Raw genomic sequence first — 18985 nt, forward strand, 5'->3', positions numbered from 1 at the left:
TCATCCATTAAACACCGACCGCGGTGTGCTGCGGACGCTATCTCCGTGAGGCAGATGATGTGGAGCTGTTGGAGAGAGGCTAAGGAGGCCATCCCTGCCCATGGCAGTGGGATGGAATAAGATCATTGAATCATAGAATGTTGAGGGTTGGGAGGGAACTTCAAAAGCTCGTTTCACCCTCTGCCATGGGCTAGGGCACCTTCCACTACACCAGGTTGCTCCAAACCGTGTCCAGCCTGCGAGAAACAGGAATATAATTTGGGTAAAGGCTTTCACTGGTTTCTGCTGTTAAGAAAACCCATGACTACAGTAATAAAAAAGGCAATATTGGGTACTCCCCCATTTTTAAGCCAGCTGAGTTTTCCATTCCAGCAGTGGTCAGCAGATTGTTCTTGACCAAATTCCCCAAATTCCACTTTGATGGAATCTGGTGAGAAGTCTTGTCTTTCCTATTCCCACCTGAAATTCTGTGCTGGAAAATAACAAATCCTTAAAAACAACATTGTTTTTAAAATACAGTAGTATTTTGCTTGCTGTCGTGGTGTTTTGGGATTTTTTTTTTTCCCCAGGTAGAAGAGCAGCTGGGTCAACCAATTGTGTGGTCCTTACACTGGTTTTGTTTCTATGGGATCAATCACCATCATAAGTATTATTGCCCCAAAATCCAAACAAATGCTCTTATTTGCTCGGATGGGGAAAAAAGGCGCTTATTTCTAAAATTTGGGATGCTAATTCCCTCTTAGTCCAAGTAATGTAAACATTTCAGTGTCTTTGATTACAATACACATAAAAATGTGAGAGAGGGTCTTGATCCGCCTCACTGTGCTCCGTTGGCTTTCCAGATCATTCCATAGTTGTCACGGGGTCCCATCATCAGTTTATGCTCAAATCCATCCTTTTGAAGTGATTACATTCCAAAACATGACAAAAATATGTCTCTCCCTAGGATAAAACTTGTATTCCAAAACTTGTATACCTTCCATCCCATTGTGAATTAACTGAAGTGGCTGGTACTTTTACGTTTTTGACTTTAACACTCCAGTTTTAAGTTCAGTGAATGTGCAAGTAGTGCCTGAGATGCCAATACCGTGTAACAGCTTTGGATGTGTTTATTTTGGTGGAAGCTTCACTGGGATGGGCATTCTAAGAATTTCAGGATGACTTCACAAATCTGCAACACCAAGTCTATAGAATACATCTAAATATTCCATGCTGGGGGTGGATTTCTTGGTCCTTTAGGTTTTGAAAATCGATTTGCAAAGCCTAGGAAGAAATTATATATATTTTTAATGCAACAAATTCTGTATGTTACAGATGCTGATTATGTAATCCCTTAAAATAACACAGGAATTAAAAATACTTATAATTTCAGATCTTTCCCAAGCTTTAAGATATGACAGAAAAGCAACATCCTGTAGTTGCAAATAAAGTTGTAAATGTGTAAAAACTAAATATGTAAAACCCAGTGAGCATTGTTTGAAATATTTGTCATTTGTAAGTGTTCTGCCTGGCATTTAGACTTCCAAGAACCAGGTTCTTCCTACCAAAACACAAAAAGAAAAACATACCAAAGTTAAGGAAAGACCTCGGAGAGTTTGTCGGGGCAGGTTCTGATGATTTTGTCAGTGAAGATGGACTGCAAATGCCTAGAAATAAAAAATGAGACTGGAGCAGTTTGTCACTGGTAATTCCAGAGCTGAACTTGTGGAATTATGGAATTCTTTAGGCTGGAAAAGGGCTCTAAGATCAAGTCCAATCATTAAACCAGCACCAAGCCCTGTCCAACCTGGCCTTGGACACTGCCAGGGATCCAGGGGCAGCCACAGCTTCTCAGGGCACCTGTGCCAGGGCCTCTCCACCCTCACAGGGGAAAATTCCTTCCTTAATTTGTGCAATCCCATATTTACAAGGAGTGGATTTACTACTGCAGCAAGACCTGCTGAGAAAACATTTGCTCAGAAGTACTTCAAATTGTTTTTAGCAGTCCTGTTTTCAGCAGTCCTGTTTTCAAGATGAGCATTTCAATTTTAGTTGAAAGGGATTTGAGTGAGAGATTCCTTATTTATGCTTCTAATAGCCTGGTCAGAATCTCGGCTGGGGCTCACATTCTCCCAGCACCCAAATCTCCTATTTGTAGGGTCCTGCAACACAGGTTTGAATGACCTGAAGAATTCGATAATTTGTCCCCAAAGGGCTGCACAGAATCCTTATGACATTCCTACAACAGCTACAGCTCTCCAGGTAAGAAGGTGCTCAGCTGCACAGCTCTGTGTGTCCCACTCCAAACTGCAGGGAATTTCACATTGGAAAAGTTCAGGTGCTTGGTATTTCCATCCCACACATTTAAATACTTTAAATACTTTAAATACTTGCTTAAATCTGTTGGAAAGATATTAGCCTGAATGACTTACTTTTTCTCACATTTTTCAATATTTTCAAGCTCTGTAAAAAAAAAAAGGAAAAAAGCTAGCTGGAAAAAATATGTGAAGCAGTGGATCAGCTACTGTGGTAAAGGGAATTTGTGCACATAAAAACACTGATAAAGGTACATGTATAAATCGATCAGCTACTGTGGGAATTCACTGACAAATGCACAAGTATCATTTCATAAAAAGCAAACTTTGTGCCACTGTCTTTGGCTTTTCCCTTGTCATCCCAAATGCTTCCAGTTTTTATTTTGCTTGCTGTTTTCCTCAAGCACTTTTCTGTTCCACCATAACAGTACAATCTCACGAGGATAATTAACAGGAGGCTCAACAAGAGGAGTCTGGCCATGGTTCTGTCCTTGTAGGACAGTCTCAGGCTCCACTGGAGCAACTCCTTCCCAGCAGAACTGGCACTGCAGGTGGGTGGAATGCCAAGGCACAACCACTGGCACGGGCAGGGCTGGCCTACCCTGTTCCCAGTGCAGACAGGGTTGGTGTTTGCAGTTGTACACCAGAAGATTTTTATTACTCTTGTTTTCTTGCCCTAAACACAAGCACTCTCGAAGCAGGCCCTGTTCTCCCAGTGACCAGTGAGAGAGCAGCACTGGCTGGGCCAGAGCTCTTCTCTCTCCCTCTAACGGTTTCCACACCTCTTGTTTCTTTTACCTTGCTCCTCCTGAAGCATTTCATGAGTTCTTTGGATGATGTTTCTGAGCCCTTGTTCTCCAAACCCGCAGGAGTCGAGGAGTTTCTTGCAGTAGGCTGCAGACCTGGGAACATACATCATGCGTACGTTTTCAGTGGTCATTCACAAATCCTCCTGCTTTTTTCCTAGTGCTTTGGTGTTGCTTTTCATCTCCTCTAATGCAGCACTTCCAGAAATTTTCTGCAGGTTCCCTACTTGTGTTTATTTTTGTTATGTTTGCTGAACTGTCCTGCAGGGAAGTGCTGAAGCACTACCTGGTAATGCTTTGAATAAAGTGGGCCATGCTCTCAGAGACCTACAGCTTTAGGTGTGAGTGTAAAACCTCAGTTACATCCTGAAAAAAGAGCTCAGCACTTACTTGCTGCCTCAGCGAGAACAAATGACTCCGGGGTTCTTTCAGGAAGCGGAGGAGGAGAATTAGAGGGATCCTGGATTGTCTCTGAGAAAGCAAAGATAAAAGAGTTGGTTACCTAGCTTTAAAATAAAACAAACAAACAAACAAACAAACAAAATATATATATATATATATTAGAAGCAACCAGTTTATCTCAGTTGTCTCAAAGGAGACACACAACATGCAGACAAAGAGGAGGCTGCAAGGAACATCCTCATGTACAGGATGAGTCAGGAGCTGATAAACTACCAGTTCATTTGGTTGCAGAAGTGTCTACTTCTGGTTAGAACTATTTAGTTGCAAAACTATTTAACAACAATTTCCTTTGCACTGGGCACAGATCCTAAACACATTCACTAAATAAAGCAGTTTCAGAAAAAAAGCAGGTCTTAATTCCAAAGATTATCCCAGTGTTAAACTTATACCTGTTTGTGGGCTCCAAAGCTTCACACTCTGGAAAAAAAAACAAGGCAGGTATTTAAAATTCACACATCCAAATGTTATTTTCTTGCACACAAGGAAGCCAGAGAAGACAAGGAAAGGATGTGATGTGCAAACACCCTCCCACATACACCTCCGTGCTTGTGGAAAGGAAGGCAGACTTGTGCCTCATTCTTCCACTTCACAGAGCTGTCACTCAGCTATGGGATGATCAAGAGATGCCTAAATTTTCTTCAGCTCCTGTTCATTCCACAGGGCTGTGTGAAGCTCAGCAGAACACTAATGTCCTGTCTTTGTTATCCTTCTCTAAATGAGGGACAATATGTTTATTACCCTGTACTGGTCTTAGAATCCCAAAAAATAATGTTTGGAGTAAAGTAGATGTTGATGAGAAGGGTCTAGACTGAGGCCATGTCTTCTTTCCAAACCCAAGTCCTGAAATCCCTGCAAGTGTTCAACACCAGGTTGGACAAGGTTTGGAGCAACCTGGTTTAGTGGAAGGTGTCCCTGTCCATGGCAGGGGGAGTGGAATGGGATTCTCTTAAGAGTCCCTTCCAACCCAAACCATCCCATGATTCTGTGATTCTATGAAATAGCTCATGGCAAGTACAAAGTACCAAAACTAGAGATTTTCTCACAGAAGGATGTCGCCCTGAAAACTCAGCTTCTGAGCTTGCTGACATGGTTTTCTAAGGACTTTCCCAGGACAGTAACTGTAAACATAGATATCTGTACATTCCTTCTGTTATACATCCTGTGATGGGCATCTCTCATGGCCAGTGCAGTGAGAAAGTGTTATCCTGACCATCCAATCCCTGGCCGTGGTCAGAAGCCTATAAATCCTGGGAGGAAAAATAAACTCTCTCTTCTTTCACCACACCTCAACCTATGTCCGTGTGATCTATTCATCTTCAGGGGCAACAGAAGGAAATGTAGTAAGGAGATTGGCATAGGAATAGTGCCAGAAAAGAGGTAAAAAGCCACTTAGTTACCTTACATGGTCTCAGTCTCACAGGGTCATGAAACCCCTCTGAGTAAGACTCGCCACTCCATTCCCAGGACGTTCCAATATTTGGATTTCTGTCTGGAAGCTGGAAATCCAAAGTGGCCTGATGAAATTGCCCTAGAAGCAATTGAACACCAGAGAAATTGATCATTCCTCATCCCAGATACTGCCAGATGCTATGGAACCACCTTGACGTTGGATGAGCCCTCAGTGCTGCTCAGACCCACATTTATTGTTAATCACTCACCCAACTCACTGGCCACAATGAAGGACTCGGGGGTGCGCTGGGGCAGGGGTGGAGGAGCATCATCATCATCATCAGGCTGTGGCAGGGGGGCTGATTGGAGAGACACAGACAGGTTACTGGTATGGCAGGACATAAGGGGGACCACAGACCTGTGTAGGGAAGGAGGCTGCTCCTGCCCTGTCACGCACCAGAGATTACAGTTAAACACCTCTAAACTGTGGTTTGACATCCAAATAATTGCCAGCACCAATGGCACAAGGAAAATGAGCGTAAGCCAGCACAGAGCCAGGCACACAGCTGGGGGTTCTGCTGCTGCTTGGCTCGGGCTGCAGCTCCCAGCACTTCCCAAGGGCACTGGGACAACGAGCATGTCTTTGTGACATTGAATGCTGAGGGGCCTGGGCAGGACAAAGTGGAGCAAGTGCCAAAGCTGTGCACAATAGGAAATTGCACCAGGACTAACCAGAACAAGGAATAATTCCACCTTCTTTTTATGACAGGTGATGGATTTAAGGCTACAGATCTGGGCAAAACACTTGTGTTGAATCATGGAATCATTGAATGGGTTGGGTTGGAAGGGACCTTAAAAACCACTGAGATCCAACACCCCCACCATGGGCAGGGGTGTCACCCAGGTTGCTCAGGGCCCCTGAAGCCCTGGATCTCTCAATCTCGGTGAGATTTCAGTGTCCCCCGCATGACACTCTGCAGCAAAGAGTGGGGTTTGACCTGAAAACTAGATCCTCAGAGAAAACCATTTCTGGGAGCTTTCTGAATGCTTTTTGGAGCACCCTGGTTGTTGGAATTGGTCAGCACCATCCCTGCCTCCCTGTGAGAGCTGTTCTGAGCTGACACAGTGGTTCAGAGCAGCTGTGTAATGCAAACACCAAAATTACGCTGCTCTAAAAATGTTTGTGGGGAAAAAAATTCAGGCAGAATGAAAAGAGTGTGGAGATGAAACCAGTTGCTCCCTCAGCTCCCATGAGAGCCCAGCCCTGAGGAGCAGCTACAGCCCTGCCTGGCCACCAGATGACCACACTGACCACTCCCTCCAGCACACCCCAGTCCAGAATGACCTGGTCCCCCATGTCCCCTTGTCCCAGTAGCACTTACCTGAGGGGAAGATCCTCTCCTGGTTCTGGGGAGCATGATGGGATGATGGGGAGCTGACTGTGCTGGGCTGTAGCGGGGCACTGGCAGAGCATGAAGGGAGGAGCTCATCCTGTCCCTCCAGAAAGGGGAACATGGGGGACACAGGCTCGTCTGGAGAGAGTGATAAGAAGTAGGGGTCTTCTGCTGAGCACAGGTAAGGGTGAGGGCACTGCCCCTTGTTCCTGTGGCCTGGGGGGGCATCTGCTGCTTCTCTGAAGGGGTTCAGGTCCACAGGGGAAAACCCACCCTGGAAGCTCGAGCGGGTGGCTTTTGGCCACTGTGGACTCCAAACAGGCTTGGCATCCCCTGCATCCCATTCCCAGCCTTCTCCCTGCTGCCCCAGTGCTACAGGCCATGCCAGAGGGGCTTTGGCACCAGGCCCCCTCCCTCCTGCTCCCTTTGGCTCCAGCTCCAGCTCCCAGCTGCAGTGTTTCTGAGGGGCATCCCCGGCAGCTGCCTGCCTACAGCTGATGGAGTTCAGAGCACCGAAGGAGATGGCCTGTCTGATGGGGGGCACTCCCTGGGCAGAGCTGTGTGCTCTGGGGGCACACAGTGAGGCCAGGGATGCTTTGCTCTGTGCCACTGGCCGGAGCTGTCGATGCCCATCCTGCTGCTGAGCCTGCTCCTCTCGCTCCGAGCTGCAGTAAAAGCACAACAAAGTGGTCTGGGGTCAAAGCCATGGAGGGCTCAGAAAATGTTAGCCCACTAACAGAGCCCACAGCACTGCTCCCAGGATCAATTCCCTCAGGAATGCGCAGCCCAGCTTCAAGCAAGGAGCACAGGGAAGGACTGTGCTCCATTTCAACACTGTTAAATGGTGAACAAAGGAGGCCCCTTTATGCCAGCAAACTGAACCAAAAAGCAAAATTATTTACAGAAAGCACTGCCGTCCTAAACATATCCACAGCTTTGGAAGCTGCTGGTATTGGGAAGCTGGATCCTCAGGATTGCTATTCCTGCAGCAAGGGACACTGGAGTGGAATGTGCAGATGGAAGATGGGACCAGTGCAGGGACATTCCATGCCAGGCAGAAGGCTGGGATGACCCAGCCTGTGTGTTCATGAGATGTTTTTCTACTGTTCTCTACTGTTTTCAGTTTGTGTGAAGCACTGTGTGACACAAAGCCCAGGGCAGAACAAGGGGACAGATAATGGCACAGGGAAGAGGCTGGGACACATCAGTGGGAAAAGCAGGAATTATAGGAAATTAAGAAAAGTTTCTTCACCGAGGGGGTGATCAGGCATTGCAACAGGCTGCCCAGGGAAGTGGTGGAAACATCATCTGTGAGTGTTCAAAAAACATTTAGATGTGGCACTTGGGGACATGGTTTAGTGTTGGACCTGGCAGTGCTGGGTTAATGGTTGTGCTCAGTGGTCTTAGAGAACTTTTCCAACCTTTATGATTCCATGAATTATGTTAGGAACAAACATTGAGTCAAAGTGGGACTCAAGGGAGGCAGCAGATCCTGAGAGCTTAAGTGTTCCAAAGCACACATCAAAAAGTTAATCTCTCTGAAATCGTGTGGGTGACTGCAAATACCAACCAGGGATACTTGTGCTGAGGCCTTACCAGGTGAGTAAACTCAGGCCGTAAATGTCTTCCACTGGAGTCAGGACTGGCTTGGCTACAGGGTGCCCTGCTCCTTCCTAGGGAAAGGAAATGTTTGCAAACAAGGGTGAGGAGGCAGAATGCAAAGAACACCAACACACTGCTTCAGGAGCAGTGATTTTTGCCAAATACTTCAAATTACTAAAGTACTTGAGAAATGACACCAAGGTGGAGCTGAAAACTGCAGACAGAACTTCCTGAAGAGCAACTCCTGCCAGCACCTTTCTGAAATGGGAGTACAGTGAGCCCTACAACCATCCAGCTGTGCCAAACAGCTGGCAGGCAGCCTGTGCAGACACTCTGCCTTCAGGAACCCACACTGGGCAAGCTAGGTGATGGTTTTGCTCATGACACCAGCTCATGGCCATCCCAGAGCTCTGCACAGTGTCCTCAGAGGACAAGGAGGTTTAGGGGGCCAAGAGGTTTGAGCAAGAGCTACAAAACCACATCCTGACTTGAAACGTCCTCTGCACTTTGTGTCAACCCAGCCCTCTGTGACCTTTGCTCCCAGACTGTCCTTACCTAGTTCAAAAAGGCTTTTCCCAGTTATTTTCTCACTCAGCTCTGGCTTGGAATGTCCTGCAAATCCTATGGCAAAACTGAGGCATAAGTCCCATTGCAGGATTCCCTTCCCAATTCTTTAAAGTTTCTGACAAAATGAGCTCACTGTGACCTTCCAGGCTTTTCTGTGATGCATTTACTTTCCTGGATTTGAGCCAGTGAGGCTCATGTCAGCAGTCACAGAACAGCAAGAGCAAAGAAAACCTCAACCAGAGATGTTTTGGCTATTCCTGTTATTATGCAACTTCACACCAAGACCACATTTCTTTTCCTCAGAGGTATAACAGATTTGTGAGACTTTGCCATGTTTTTTTCACGAGATATTTCCCCCTATGCCCTCCAACAGACAGGCTGTAGTGCTGATTCCCTCACTAGCACACATGTGTTAACACTTTTAGCCTCACTGCCTTGTGATCCCAAGCTTCCCAACCTGGTCTGAAAATCCCTCAACAGCTTGCAAGCACTCCATGAAGACAAGTTTCACTAGCACATCCCCATGGAAATCAGTCATGATAGAAAATTTGTGCTGTTTTCTTCCCTCTTACATTAAACAATGGTAAAAATATATAGAAAATAGAAAATGGTTTTGAGACTGAAGAAAATCTGGGTCTTGTTTGTGATGAGCATTGCACATTTAGGGGAAGACCTGAATTCATGAGTTAACATCAAAAGAGACTCAGTTTGGGTATCAAGGGGAGCAGAAAATATAGAATTCATCCCAGGTCTGCAGCAGGAATTGAGGTTAGAGCTGGAGTCCCCAGGCTGCAAGAGGCAGGGAGTTTGTCCTGGGACTTTTACCTGTGAAGCAGCAGAATCTTTCTGGGCATCCAGTGCTTGAATCTGCCTTTTGAAGAGCTCAATCACCGCATCGTAAACCAGCTCATACTGCTCCTGCATTCCAGACAGGCAAAAAAATGTGACAGCCAGCACCAGTGGGACCTGTAAGTGGCCACATCTTACCAAGCAAGCATCACCCCAGAGAGATGTGGCCTTTCCTGTCCTTTGGCAGGGTGTGGATTCTGAGAAGAGGCAGAACCCACAACTCTCACAGTGTTCACACTGAAGCATTTGGGGGGGTTTTGGGTTTGCAAACCATGCTGTTCTGCATTGAGCTTCCTCTTCAGTCTGGTGCAGCTGAGAAAAGTTCCCACTTTATTGCCTGGATAGTCCCTGGTTTCACAGTGTAAGTGCACAATAAATCACACTGTGAGCACTGGCCCAGCTGTCCACAAGGAAACTCTCAGCTCTCAAATTAATTTCTGCCAAATCATTGTTCTGTTCAGGAAAGAGATTTTGCACAACAGCTCCACACCCCAGCTCCCACCAGCACCACTGCTCTGGGTCTCCCTGCTGTGAACCCTCATGGGAAAAGGTGAGGTCCCAGCAAGGACCAGCTGATGACATTCCCCAAACATGCCTTGGTCTGCACTATGCAAGGTCTTTGTGTGCGCATTTCCTGGATCAGACTGAAAACACTGAAGTTCATTGGAACAATCTGGTGAGAAAGAGAAAAAACAAAATGGTTTTAAACTAAAGGAGGAGAGATTTAGATTTAATATTGGGAAGGAATTCTTCCCTGTGAGGGTGGGGAGGCTCTGGCACAGGTTGCTCAGAGCAGCTGTGGCTGCTCCATCCTTGGAAGTGTCCTAAGGCCAGGCTGGATGGGGCTTGGAGCCACCTGGGATAGTGGAAGGTACCCCTGCCCATGGCAGGGGGCTGGAATTAAAGATCCTTCCAACCCAAATCTTTCCATGATTTCTATGATTTCTCTGACAAAAAAAATACAGACAGGTCTAATTCCACAAATTTTCCAAGTCCTGATGCAGTTCAGAGCACTGTCTGAAATTCAGGCCTGCAACTGCAATAATTTCTAACAAAGCACCCGCTTAAAGTGCTACTTAATTTATTACAAACCATCCTCCTCCCTCCTGTCTCACACTCCACACAAAATACCCTTTTTATAACAGCAGTGGGCAGCACGAAGGACGTGGCACGGATTTCCCAGCTGGATGGGTTCAGGGAACTGTAGAACAGAAGACAGCAGGCTCTCCTCTGAGTCCTAGGGATTACTGCCTGTACCATTACTGGAGAGTCAGAGTAAAGCAAGGGGGTGGTTCGGAAACACTGAACTTCTGATGTGTGAGTGTGGAGAGACAAATGTAGATAGCAAAGATGTATTGGATAATGAAGGTCAGCACAGGCCCAGGTGCTGTGAGCTGAGGGCAGCAGTGGAGGGGGGATTTTGCCCCACTGGTGTGAAGCTGTCAGTGCCTAAAGAGAGAGGAGTGGCACAAACTGGGAATGGGGAACCCGCACTTCAGCCACTGGGGAGCTTCCATGTACCTGAAACCCACCTGAAACCCACCTGAGTGCAGTCAGAGGGGGCGAAAGGCAGAGGGAAGTCTGGGGAGGGACAGGGGGGTGCAGGTGCCATTGGAGGCAGCAAGGGGCTGGCACTCACCCCGTCCTTCAGCAGCCTCTGGGTGTAGTCGATGGCGCAGATGACGCCAGTTCTGCCACAGCCAGCACTGCAACGACAGCCGCAGGGCACGGGGTGGGCATGCTGTGTTTTCTGACAGGGATGTTTGGAGAAGACCCACAGCCACCTGTGACCCTGCCATGCCACACACAGCCTGCAGACCTGCAGGATGCTGCAGCTTCAGCCCATGCAGGGCTGCCCAGGGTTGGGAGGCACAGCTTATCCCCTGAGGACAGGTCTCAGTCCTCCTGTGGTGACCAGCACACGTGGACATGCCCAGTGGTGGTGGTCTCTGGTCCAGATATTCTCACTTTCTACAGCTCCCTGACAGGAGGGTGTAGCCAGCCAGGTATTGGTCTCCTCTAACAAGAGACAGGACAAGGGGAAATGGCCTCAGGTTGCTCCAGGGGAGCTTGAGATTGCATATTAGGGAAAATTTCTATACCAAAAGCATTGTCAAGCACTGGCACAGGCTGTCCAGGGCAGTGTTGAAGTCACCAGTGAAAGGATGTGTAGATGTGGCACTTCAGGACATGGTTTAGTGGTGGCCTTGGCAGTGCTGGGTGAATGGTTGGACTCGACCCTCTTAAGGGACTTTCCCAACCTAAACAATTGCATGGTTCTGTGATTCTGTTGCTGCTGCCTCCTTCCCTTTCCCCTGGCCATGCTGGTTGTCCTCAGAGGCACCCTTTGCCCTGTAAGAGGAGCTTGGCTATGGGCTTGGCCAACCTCCTTGCCCTGTGACCCCTCAGGACGTGGGAGCACAGGGGTCTGGGGGCCAGCAGCCCTTCCCTGCTGGCAGCCAGGTCACCCACCTGCAGTGGATGCAGACAGGGACCCTGTCATCGGGCTGGTAGCAGCGAATGTCCCTGACGAGCTCCAGGATGGGCTCGATGGATGAGGGGACATGGTGGTCCGGCCAGTTTTTGTAGTGGAAGTGGTAGATGGTGCGGGTTGCCTGCAGGAGAAGAGCAGTGGCAGGGTCTGGGATGTCAGCATGGCAAGGGGAGCTGGATTTCTGCTCCATCCCAGCTCCCATTGCACCAGCTGGCAAAGGGCAGAACAGAAGTTTGCAGTTGGTTTTACTGCAGGAGCTGTTTTAAGACGTTCTTGGCCTCACTTACCCAGAGTCTGATTTGCCATGACTGACAAACACTTCCACAAACTGAGGTCTGAGTTAATAAATTTTTTACTTCCTTTGTTCCCTCAACTGCTGTCAAATCTAATTCAGTAGCCTGAGCAATGTAAAATTTTCTGCACAAAATGTACCATATTTTAATATATTATTTATAAAACAAAGCCAGCCCAGGTACATTTTCTGCCGTGACCTTTCCTCCTTACCTCATTCAGGGTCACCTTTAAAGTTCTAATCACATACTCATTCCTCTTCTCCTCAGCCTCCTGCAGAAGAAGGAGTCAGAGTCAGATTTTCTGTGGGTGCCCTGGGGTGGGACAAGGTGCTAAGGTGCTGCACTCACACAGGTGATGGAGAAAGGGCCACAGTGCAGGGGGGAGCCGTCCACCTCTGCCCAGTACCGCTCACATTTTTTCTGTTGGAACAAGCAGGATGTGTTTGGTTATTCCCCACTGGCCCAGCTGTGCCAGCGTCCTTTTCCAGTTTTCAGGACAAAATTCATGCTGGGAAGAGGTTCAGCTCTTGCTGCTGTCCAGCTCCAGCCTCCCTTTCCTTGAAGCTGCCACTGCTGGTTTTCCCTTTCCAGATAGATTCCCTATGCTACCAGAAAAGGCTAAAGAATTTCATGTAATCAGAGACTGGTTTGGGTTGGAAGGGACCTTAAAGATCATCTCATTTCACCCATGGGCAGGGACATTTGCAGCTGGAGACCCAAAAACCAGCTTATATCAAACAGACACTAATGGGATTTAATGAAAATCTGCATCTCTCACCCTGCCCTGGCACTTGAGGCCATCTGTGACACGCTACTCACCTTCCCCATTTCAAACTCCATACAAGCCATGACCACGACCTGCAGGAAGGAGATTCATTAGAAAAGTCTGAACATGAGTTTTTTATCCAGGCAGCAAAATTAAACTCATCTCTTGTGAGTACTTATCAGTGATAAAAAAACTCTGTGGACTGCCTTCCCCTGAGCCCCAACTGCCAGACAAGTCACACTGGGACATCATCCACAGCCTGGCACATCATCCTCAGCCAGAGCCCAAACGCAGAGACAGCCACCAGCAGACTCCTGCAGACTCCTGCCCTGGCATGAGCTGGGGGAGGCTGACAGGAGAGATGCGGGACACATACAACATCTGCAGTGAAACCTTGACACTCCCACTGGCCCACAGTGGACTTCTGGCTGTAAGGACAGCTTTCCTTAAAAATAAAAGGATATATGAAATTTATATTTAAATATAAATCTGCACCTTACCAGGACTTCATACTCCCAAATCATCCTCCAAAAGTCAGTGACAGTAGTGGGGAGAGGACCCTGGGTTGCAATGTATGCTCTTGGCCCATAGACACCCTGGAACATTCAAATGAGACATGGACGCATCTGTGCACAGTTCACCAGCAGAAATAAAGTCATTCCCCTCTCTGAATTTACTTCTGTCAGCAAGGCCATTAAGGACTTTTTTCATATAGCTGAATTTTGGGCACATACATTAACTCAAGCAGTGGTGTGCAAACCAAAGACAGGGCCTAGCTGGGGAGCTGGGACTGAGCTGGGATCTCCTCCCAGAGACCAGCACCAGTTCTTACAGTGTCTCTGGGAGCTTGGAGGTGATGTGGCCACAGCTCTGTTGCTGATGGCCAAAGAATGAGCTATGAGCTGTGAGCTGTTGGGAAGGTCTATTCTTCTGCAGGCAGGTTACACAGAGCCCTGGGTCACTGGTCACTGCCATGGAGAATGAAGGGAACCTTCAATGAATGAATGAATGAATGAATGAATGAATGAATGAATGAATCAATCAATCAATCAATCAATCATCTATCTGTCTGTCAGAGAAGGGTTGTAGGCCCAGGACAGTCCCAAAACTTGTGCAGCTGCAGATGGAGCACTGTCCCACACTGATCTTCCACGTTGCTCGCCCCAGCAGCTGGTCCCAGCCGTGCAGCTCTGCAAGGCTTCCTGCCTCTGCACTGGCTGCAGCCCAGGTGACTCTGGCCACAGGCAGTTTTGCACCACTGTCACCCACCAAAAGCAGCAGCGGCAATGAGGAAGTTGGGGCTGTGAACCACAGACTATTCCACCCCGGCACGAGTACGCCCCTCTCCCCATAGTCCGGTGCCTCTGTGCTGCACGGGGAGCTCTGGAGGGCTCTCTCATCTCCCATCAGTTATCCTTGAGCACAGCCCAGAAACTGCTGCAGAGCCCTTTGGTTCACCAGAGCCCCTGACCCGCTCCTCCTGGCACCACCAACACCTTTGCAGGACAAAATGCCACAAAAGAGGCAAACCTTTATGAAGCTGGCATTGATGTAATGAGAATCTGTGTCCGATGTAATCAGGGACAGCTCCACTCTGCTGTGGTCAACTGCAAAAGCAGGGGAAGCAGTCAATGTCTGTCCTTCATGGTCACTGAGCCCGTGGAGGGCAGCACAAGGGGCTTTGGGGAGCGCTCAGGTCAGAGAGCTCCTCCAGGGCGGGTGGGTGGCTGTGCAAGCAGCTGATGTCCCTCCCACACCTCCCACAGCCCTGCTGCCTACACACACAGAGGATCAGGACAAGATCCTTTTGGAGAGTGAGGGAGGTTTTGGGAGAGAGCTGCAGGTGCTGCCACTACCCCAGTGCAATGCTGATCCCCCCTGACCATGCAGCACACCAAGCCCAAAACCACCTCACTGCACCCTAGGCTCAAACCAGGTCTGTGGGGTTTGATACAAAGGTTTAAAGCTGGACTCGATCTTGGAGTTCTTTTCCAACTTCCAACTCTGTGATTTACTTTATTTTCCAAGTTGGAATGGACGAAAGAGACAGTCTGCTCTGACCCTGTTCCAGGGTCCTTTGGGGACCACTGCACCAAGCCAAGCCAAACCAGGGTTTGCCTGTTGTCTGCTTTGTGCATCACGGAGACATTGCTGTCCAAAGGCCATTGTATGCAAGTGGTTGCAGTGCTAACAGAAAGCTCGCAAGGATAATCACTTGAGGATGTGTTTCCTAGTGAACAGAAGTTCTTCTATGTGTAGAAATATCACAGAATATCCTGAGCTGGAAAGGACCCACAAGGATCATTGAGTCCAACTCCCATCCCTGCACAGGACATCCCCAAAATCCCACCATGTGCCCGATAGTGTTGATACGTGCCAAAGTCTTCCAGAGCAGGCACTGCTGCAGCCAAAGGACTAAATCTGAACAGCAGGACTCAAAGCCAACAGACAACAGTGAGATGCTCACATACAACAATGGTGCAGACAGGCACCAGAGGATGAGAATAAGAAAAGCAAGAAAAACAAAAGGCTGAGTAGGAACATGTGCCATTTCCAACCTACAAGGTAAGATGTCCTTGTATCTGTTCTTCTTGACATTCTCTGGCTGCTCAGACGCTGCTGTAGGGTAGATTTTATCCGATCTGTACTTTGTTGACTGTCTCTTCAGCTTCTGTGATAAAAGAGTGGAACAAATTACAGCAGACGTGCTACAGCCAGCGCACTACTAGAGAGCTCACAAAGGTCTCGAGGGGTCACGTTTGCTACCATAAAGCAAGGCCGGCATCATTAATTCTTTCCTGAGTGGCTTTGCTCAGAACAAGAATAGAGGCAGAACCACCTGAGAGCCCCATCACAGGCTTCTGAACAGTGGAAAGTGTGTGCTGAGGCAGTGCCCACACGCCGGCTTGTGAAGTGGCACACTCACTTCACAAGTGAAGCGAAGCCTTCACAAGTGAGTGAGGCCCAGGGGAACCACTCTGAGTACAAATGGCACCCAGATCAGAGGAGTGACAACGTCAAAGCACCTTCAGCAAATGATACCAGAAAAGACAGGTAAATCTATTGATTTTTCTCACTTTGGTGGAGATGCTCCTGTCTGCTGGAAGTAGCGATGCTCAAGTCACAAGCAACTGGAGCAGAGTGGCTCCATGGACTGATGAAAGAATAGGGAGGAGTCCTGGGACAGATCCTTAGGGCTGCAAATCTCTCATCTCTTTCATTTTCAGGGCAAGGATGCAGCACTCATGGAGAGTTAAAGCATCTCTCTCCTAGCAAAGCATAGAATTTTATTTCACTGTCACTAGCTCCTAAATAACACACTCTATTTGTTGCCAGCAGTTTCAGAAGCACCATTCTTGCTGTATATTTTCTTTCATATTTTTTTGGTTTTAATATTAAAGTGCAGTTTTAAAACACCAAATTCAGCCCCAATACCCTAGGAGTTAAACGAGATCTGATGGAATGAGTGAGGGAGGAGGTACAGGAGGCACAGGATAGTCCATATGTCCAGTCTCTATTAATTAAGAACATGGGGCAGACACAATGGGATAGAAATTAGGGGAGCAGGGTGGATTTTGTAGCCTCCACATCCCTGCAACCTTCTGAGCAATTCTGGTGTTGGTCACATCCTCCCCTTCCTCCTTCCAGTGCACCCCCAGCTTGCAGGGAAAGATTTCATGGAAGGGGCATTGCTCCATCTTAAAGCCAGTCTTCCCAGAACCAAGGCCCTGAATCATCTTGAGTTTTCAGTCCCTGAATAATTGGACACTAAACCGCTTGGGAAATGCCGAGGTGTGACAAAGGAAGTGAGAACCACAGAACCACGGAACATCCTGAGCTAGAAGGGACCCACAAGAATCATTGAGTCCAACTCCTGGCCTTGCACAGACATCCCAAAATCCCACCGTGTCTGAGAGCGTTGTCCAAATGCTCCTGGAGATCTGCCAGCCTCGGGACTGTGCCCATTCCCTGGGGAGCCTGGGCAGGGTGCAGCTGTGAGACTGCACAGTGGGAAGAAGGGGACTCTAACAAAACCCCTATCATTTATAGTAACATCACCACAATTTGCCTGTACAAATGCTTGGTCCCACAAGGAGAGGGCAGAAATTGGAGTGGAGGAATGGCACTGAATATTTCTATCACATTTGGAAACAGAAGCCAACATGGTGTCCTGCTGAGGCCACCGCCTTGCAAAAGTGGCTGCAAATCAGATCACTCTGAGAAGATCTTATCCCATACAAGTGGAAATGCAGCCTTGACCATTTCCACGTGCCATTTTGATCAGAAATTAATACATTGGGCTGCTGGAGCCAGCCTGAGCACCAGGGCTCAGAGCCTCACACACACAGACACCCCGGCAGAGAGGGGAAACTCAGCAGGCTGTGACAGAGCTTTGTTCCATGGAACAACAGATTGTCACTGCAGGCTGAGATGAATCACTTCCCTCCACCCCAGACACCTGGAAACCAAGCACTCAGCTTTCCCCAAGCATTTGAAGTGCCAGATTTTGCTGGTACAATGGAGCAGGGCTGGAGCTCATGGAGACCCCTCAGTAGCCCAGAGCCCACTGCAGGGTCAGTCCAGTGTTTGACACATCTCAGATCTCACAGAGGTACCAGTTTTACCCTTCCCTATGTCTGTGAAAGCTGGGCAATGTCACTGCCCCTCAGAGCAGCCCAGACAGCCTGTCAGAGCCACCGGCCTCCAGATGATACACCAAGAGCCACCTCCAGCCACCAGCTTTAGCCATGAAGTGATGCATTGGCATCTGAGCCTCACCCTGACACCCAAACCAAAAAATACATCAGAGAGCTCACAAATTCAGGGCAATGAAGAACACAGGGGCTGGTGGGAGCCATCAGCATTTTGTGCAACTTTTGACTTGAGGGAAAATGAAAGTAGTTTCCAGGAGGGGCCAGGAGCACTGCTGGATGTAGAGCACACAGATCCCAGATCCCAGAACGGTTTGGGTTGGAAGGGACCTTAAAGCTCATCTCATTCCACCCTCTGCCATGGGCAGGGACACCTGCTGCTATCACAGGTTGTTCCAAGCCCTGTCCAGCATGGATTTGGACACTTCCAGGGACAAGGCACCCACAGCTGCCTTGGGCAGCCTGTGCTCTAGAGAAACAAGGACAAGCTGAGTCAAGGCAAAACCGGAGATCCCTGGCAGGAACTCGTGTGCCACTGGTCTAACAGGGGGGAGAAGGGCCAGAGGCTCCATATTCCTCCCTGTCCCCCCAGTTCTATTACCAGGCAAAGTGAAACCATGTCCCAACAAGCACATTCGCCCAGCAGAAAACAGGAAGCACTCGAGTAATTAGTTAAAAAGCAAACAGTTCAAATACAAACTATTAAATTCCTATCATGTCTTCACATTCCTCTTAGCCCAGTTAACTTGTGTGTGTCTGCTATAAAACTCCTAGAAAATCTCACTGTCACAGGTTTGAGAGGTGACCGAGTGATTCCCTCCGTAATGAGCTGAAACACTGAGCCAAGCCTTGAGTGAACTCACCAAAAACTCCTCTGCAAACTCTCCTCGGCTGAGCTTCTTGCCTTGGGCCCTTTCCAGGTTCTGTAGCAGGATCCCCCTTTGGTCCATGGTGCCGGAGCGTGCCTGGCCTGGCCCTCCTGGGAAGGGACATGTCAAGTGATCTGCGGCGGAAGGTGCCGCTGGGGAGTGCTGCCTGTGGTTTTCTGACTTCATCACAGCCCCAAAGGAAATTAGTGCGTAGCAGATAATCCTGGCCAAACAACACAACACATGGCATGGGGCGCTGGCACCCTCTGCTCAAACCAGCCCCACTTGGCACAGGGTGGGCAGCACCGAGGACAAGGGTAGGGACATGTTGGACACCTGTCCAAACCCCCCACCACCCAATTCCTTCAGCACCGTGCCCAGCCACCACTGCCAGAGGGCAACTGTGGAGCATTCAAATCCCAAGGGGCTGTGCTTCACCAGGAGGGCTTCAAACCTGGAGTGTGACTGTAAGAGTCCATAAAACAGCATGGAAAAGCCACAGTTCCCCTTCATGCTTTTAATGTAGAATCCCAGAATGGTTTGGGTTG

General features: G+C 48.5%; 1 protein-coding gene across 2 annotated transcripts; it reads right to left on the reverse strand.

Annotated features, from left to right (window-relative positions):
* Positions 1-665: 665 nt before the first annotated feature.
* Positions 666-18648, reverse strand: PTPN22 (protein tyrosine phosphatase non-receptor type 22). Of its 2 annotated transcripts, XM_058856149.1 has the most exons (21): positions 18432-18648; positions 15479-15587; positions 14447-14523; positions 13417-13512; positions 12970-13008; positions 12499-12570; positions 12362-12421; positions 11836-11978; positions 11003-11069; positions 9959-10036; positions 9340-9432; positions 7942-8018; positions 6334-7010; positions 5221-5310; positions 4960-5090; positions 3952-3979; positions 3491-3571; positions 3093-3196; positions 2412-2442; positions 1569-1646; positions 666-1263 (listed from the first exon to the last, which is right to left on the reverse strand). In XM_058856149.1, exons 1-21 carry the CDS (start codon positions 18621-18623, stop codon positions 1199-1201), a joined length of 2388 nt encoding a protein of 795 aa, XP_058712132.1. In that variant the 5' UTR covers positions 18624-18648; the 3' UTR covers positions 666-1198. The 2 variants fall into 2 exon arrangements, with proteins under 2 accessions (XP_058712132.1, XP_058712133.1); XM_058856150.1 differs by lacking the exons at positions 11003-11069; positions 11836-11978; positions 12362-12421; positions 12499-12570.
* Positions 18649-18985: the final 337 nt, after the last annotated feature.

Source organism: Poecile atricapillus, chromosome 23, assembly GCF_030490865.1.
Source record: "Poecile atricapillus isolate bPoeAtr1 chromosome 23, bPoeAtr1.hap1, whole genome shotgun sequence".
Taxonomy (NCBI): Eukaryota; Metazoa; Chordata; class Aves; order Passeriformes; family Paridae; genus Poecile; species Poecile atricapillus.

Excerpts from the sequence above, each read along its gene's own strand:
- PTPN22 (XM_058856149.1), bottom strand. The coding sequence starts at position 18,623 with ATGAAGTCAGAAAACCACAGGCAGCACTCCCCAGCGGCACCTTCCGCC. Across the intron at positions 12,422-12,498 it reads GCCCTTTCTCCATCACCTGT|GAGGCTGAGGAGAAGAGGAA; the intron begins GTGAGTGCAGCA and ends CTTCTTCTGCAG. Across the intron at positions 9,433-9,958 it reads CTTGCATAGTGCAGACCAAG|GAGCAGTATGAGCTGGTTTA; the intron begins GCATGTTTGGGG and ends TCTGGAATGCAG.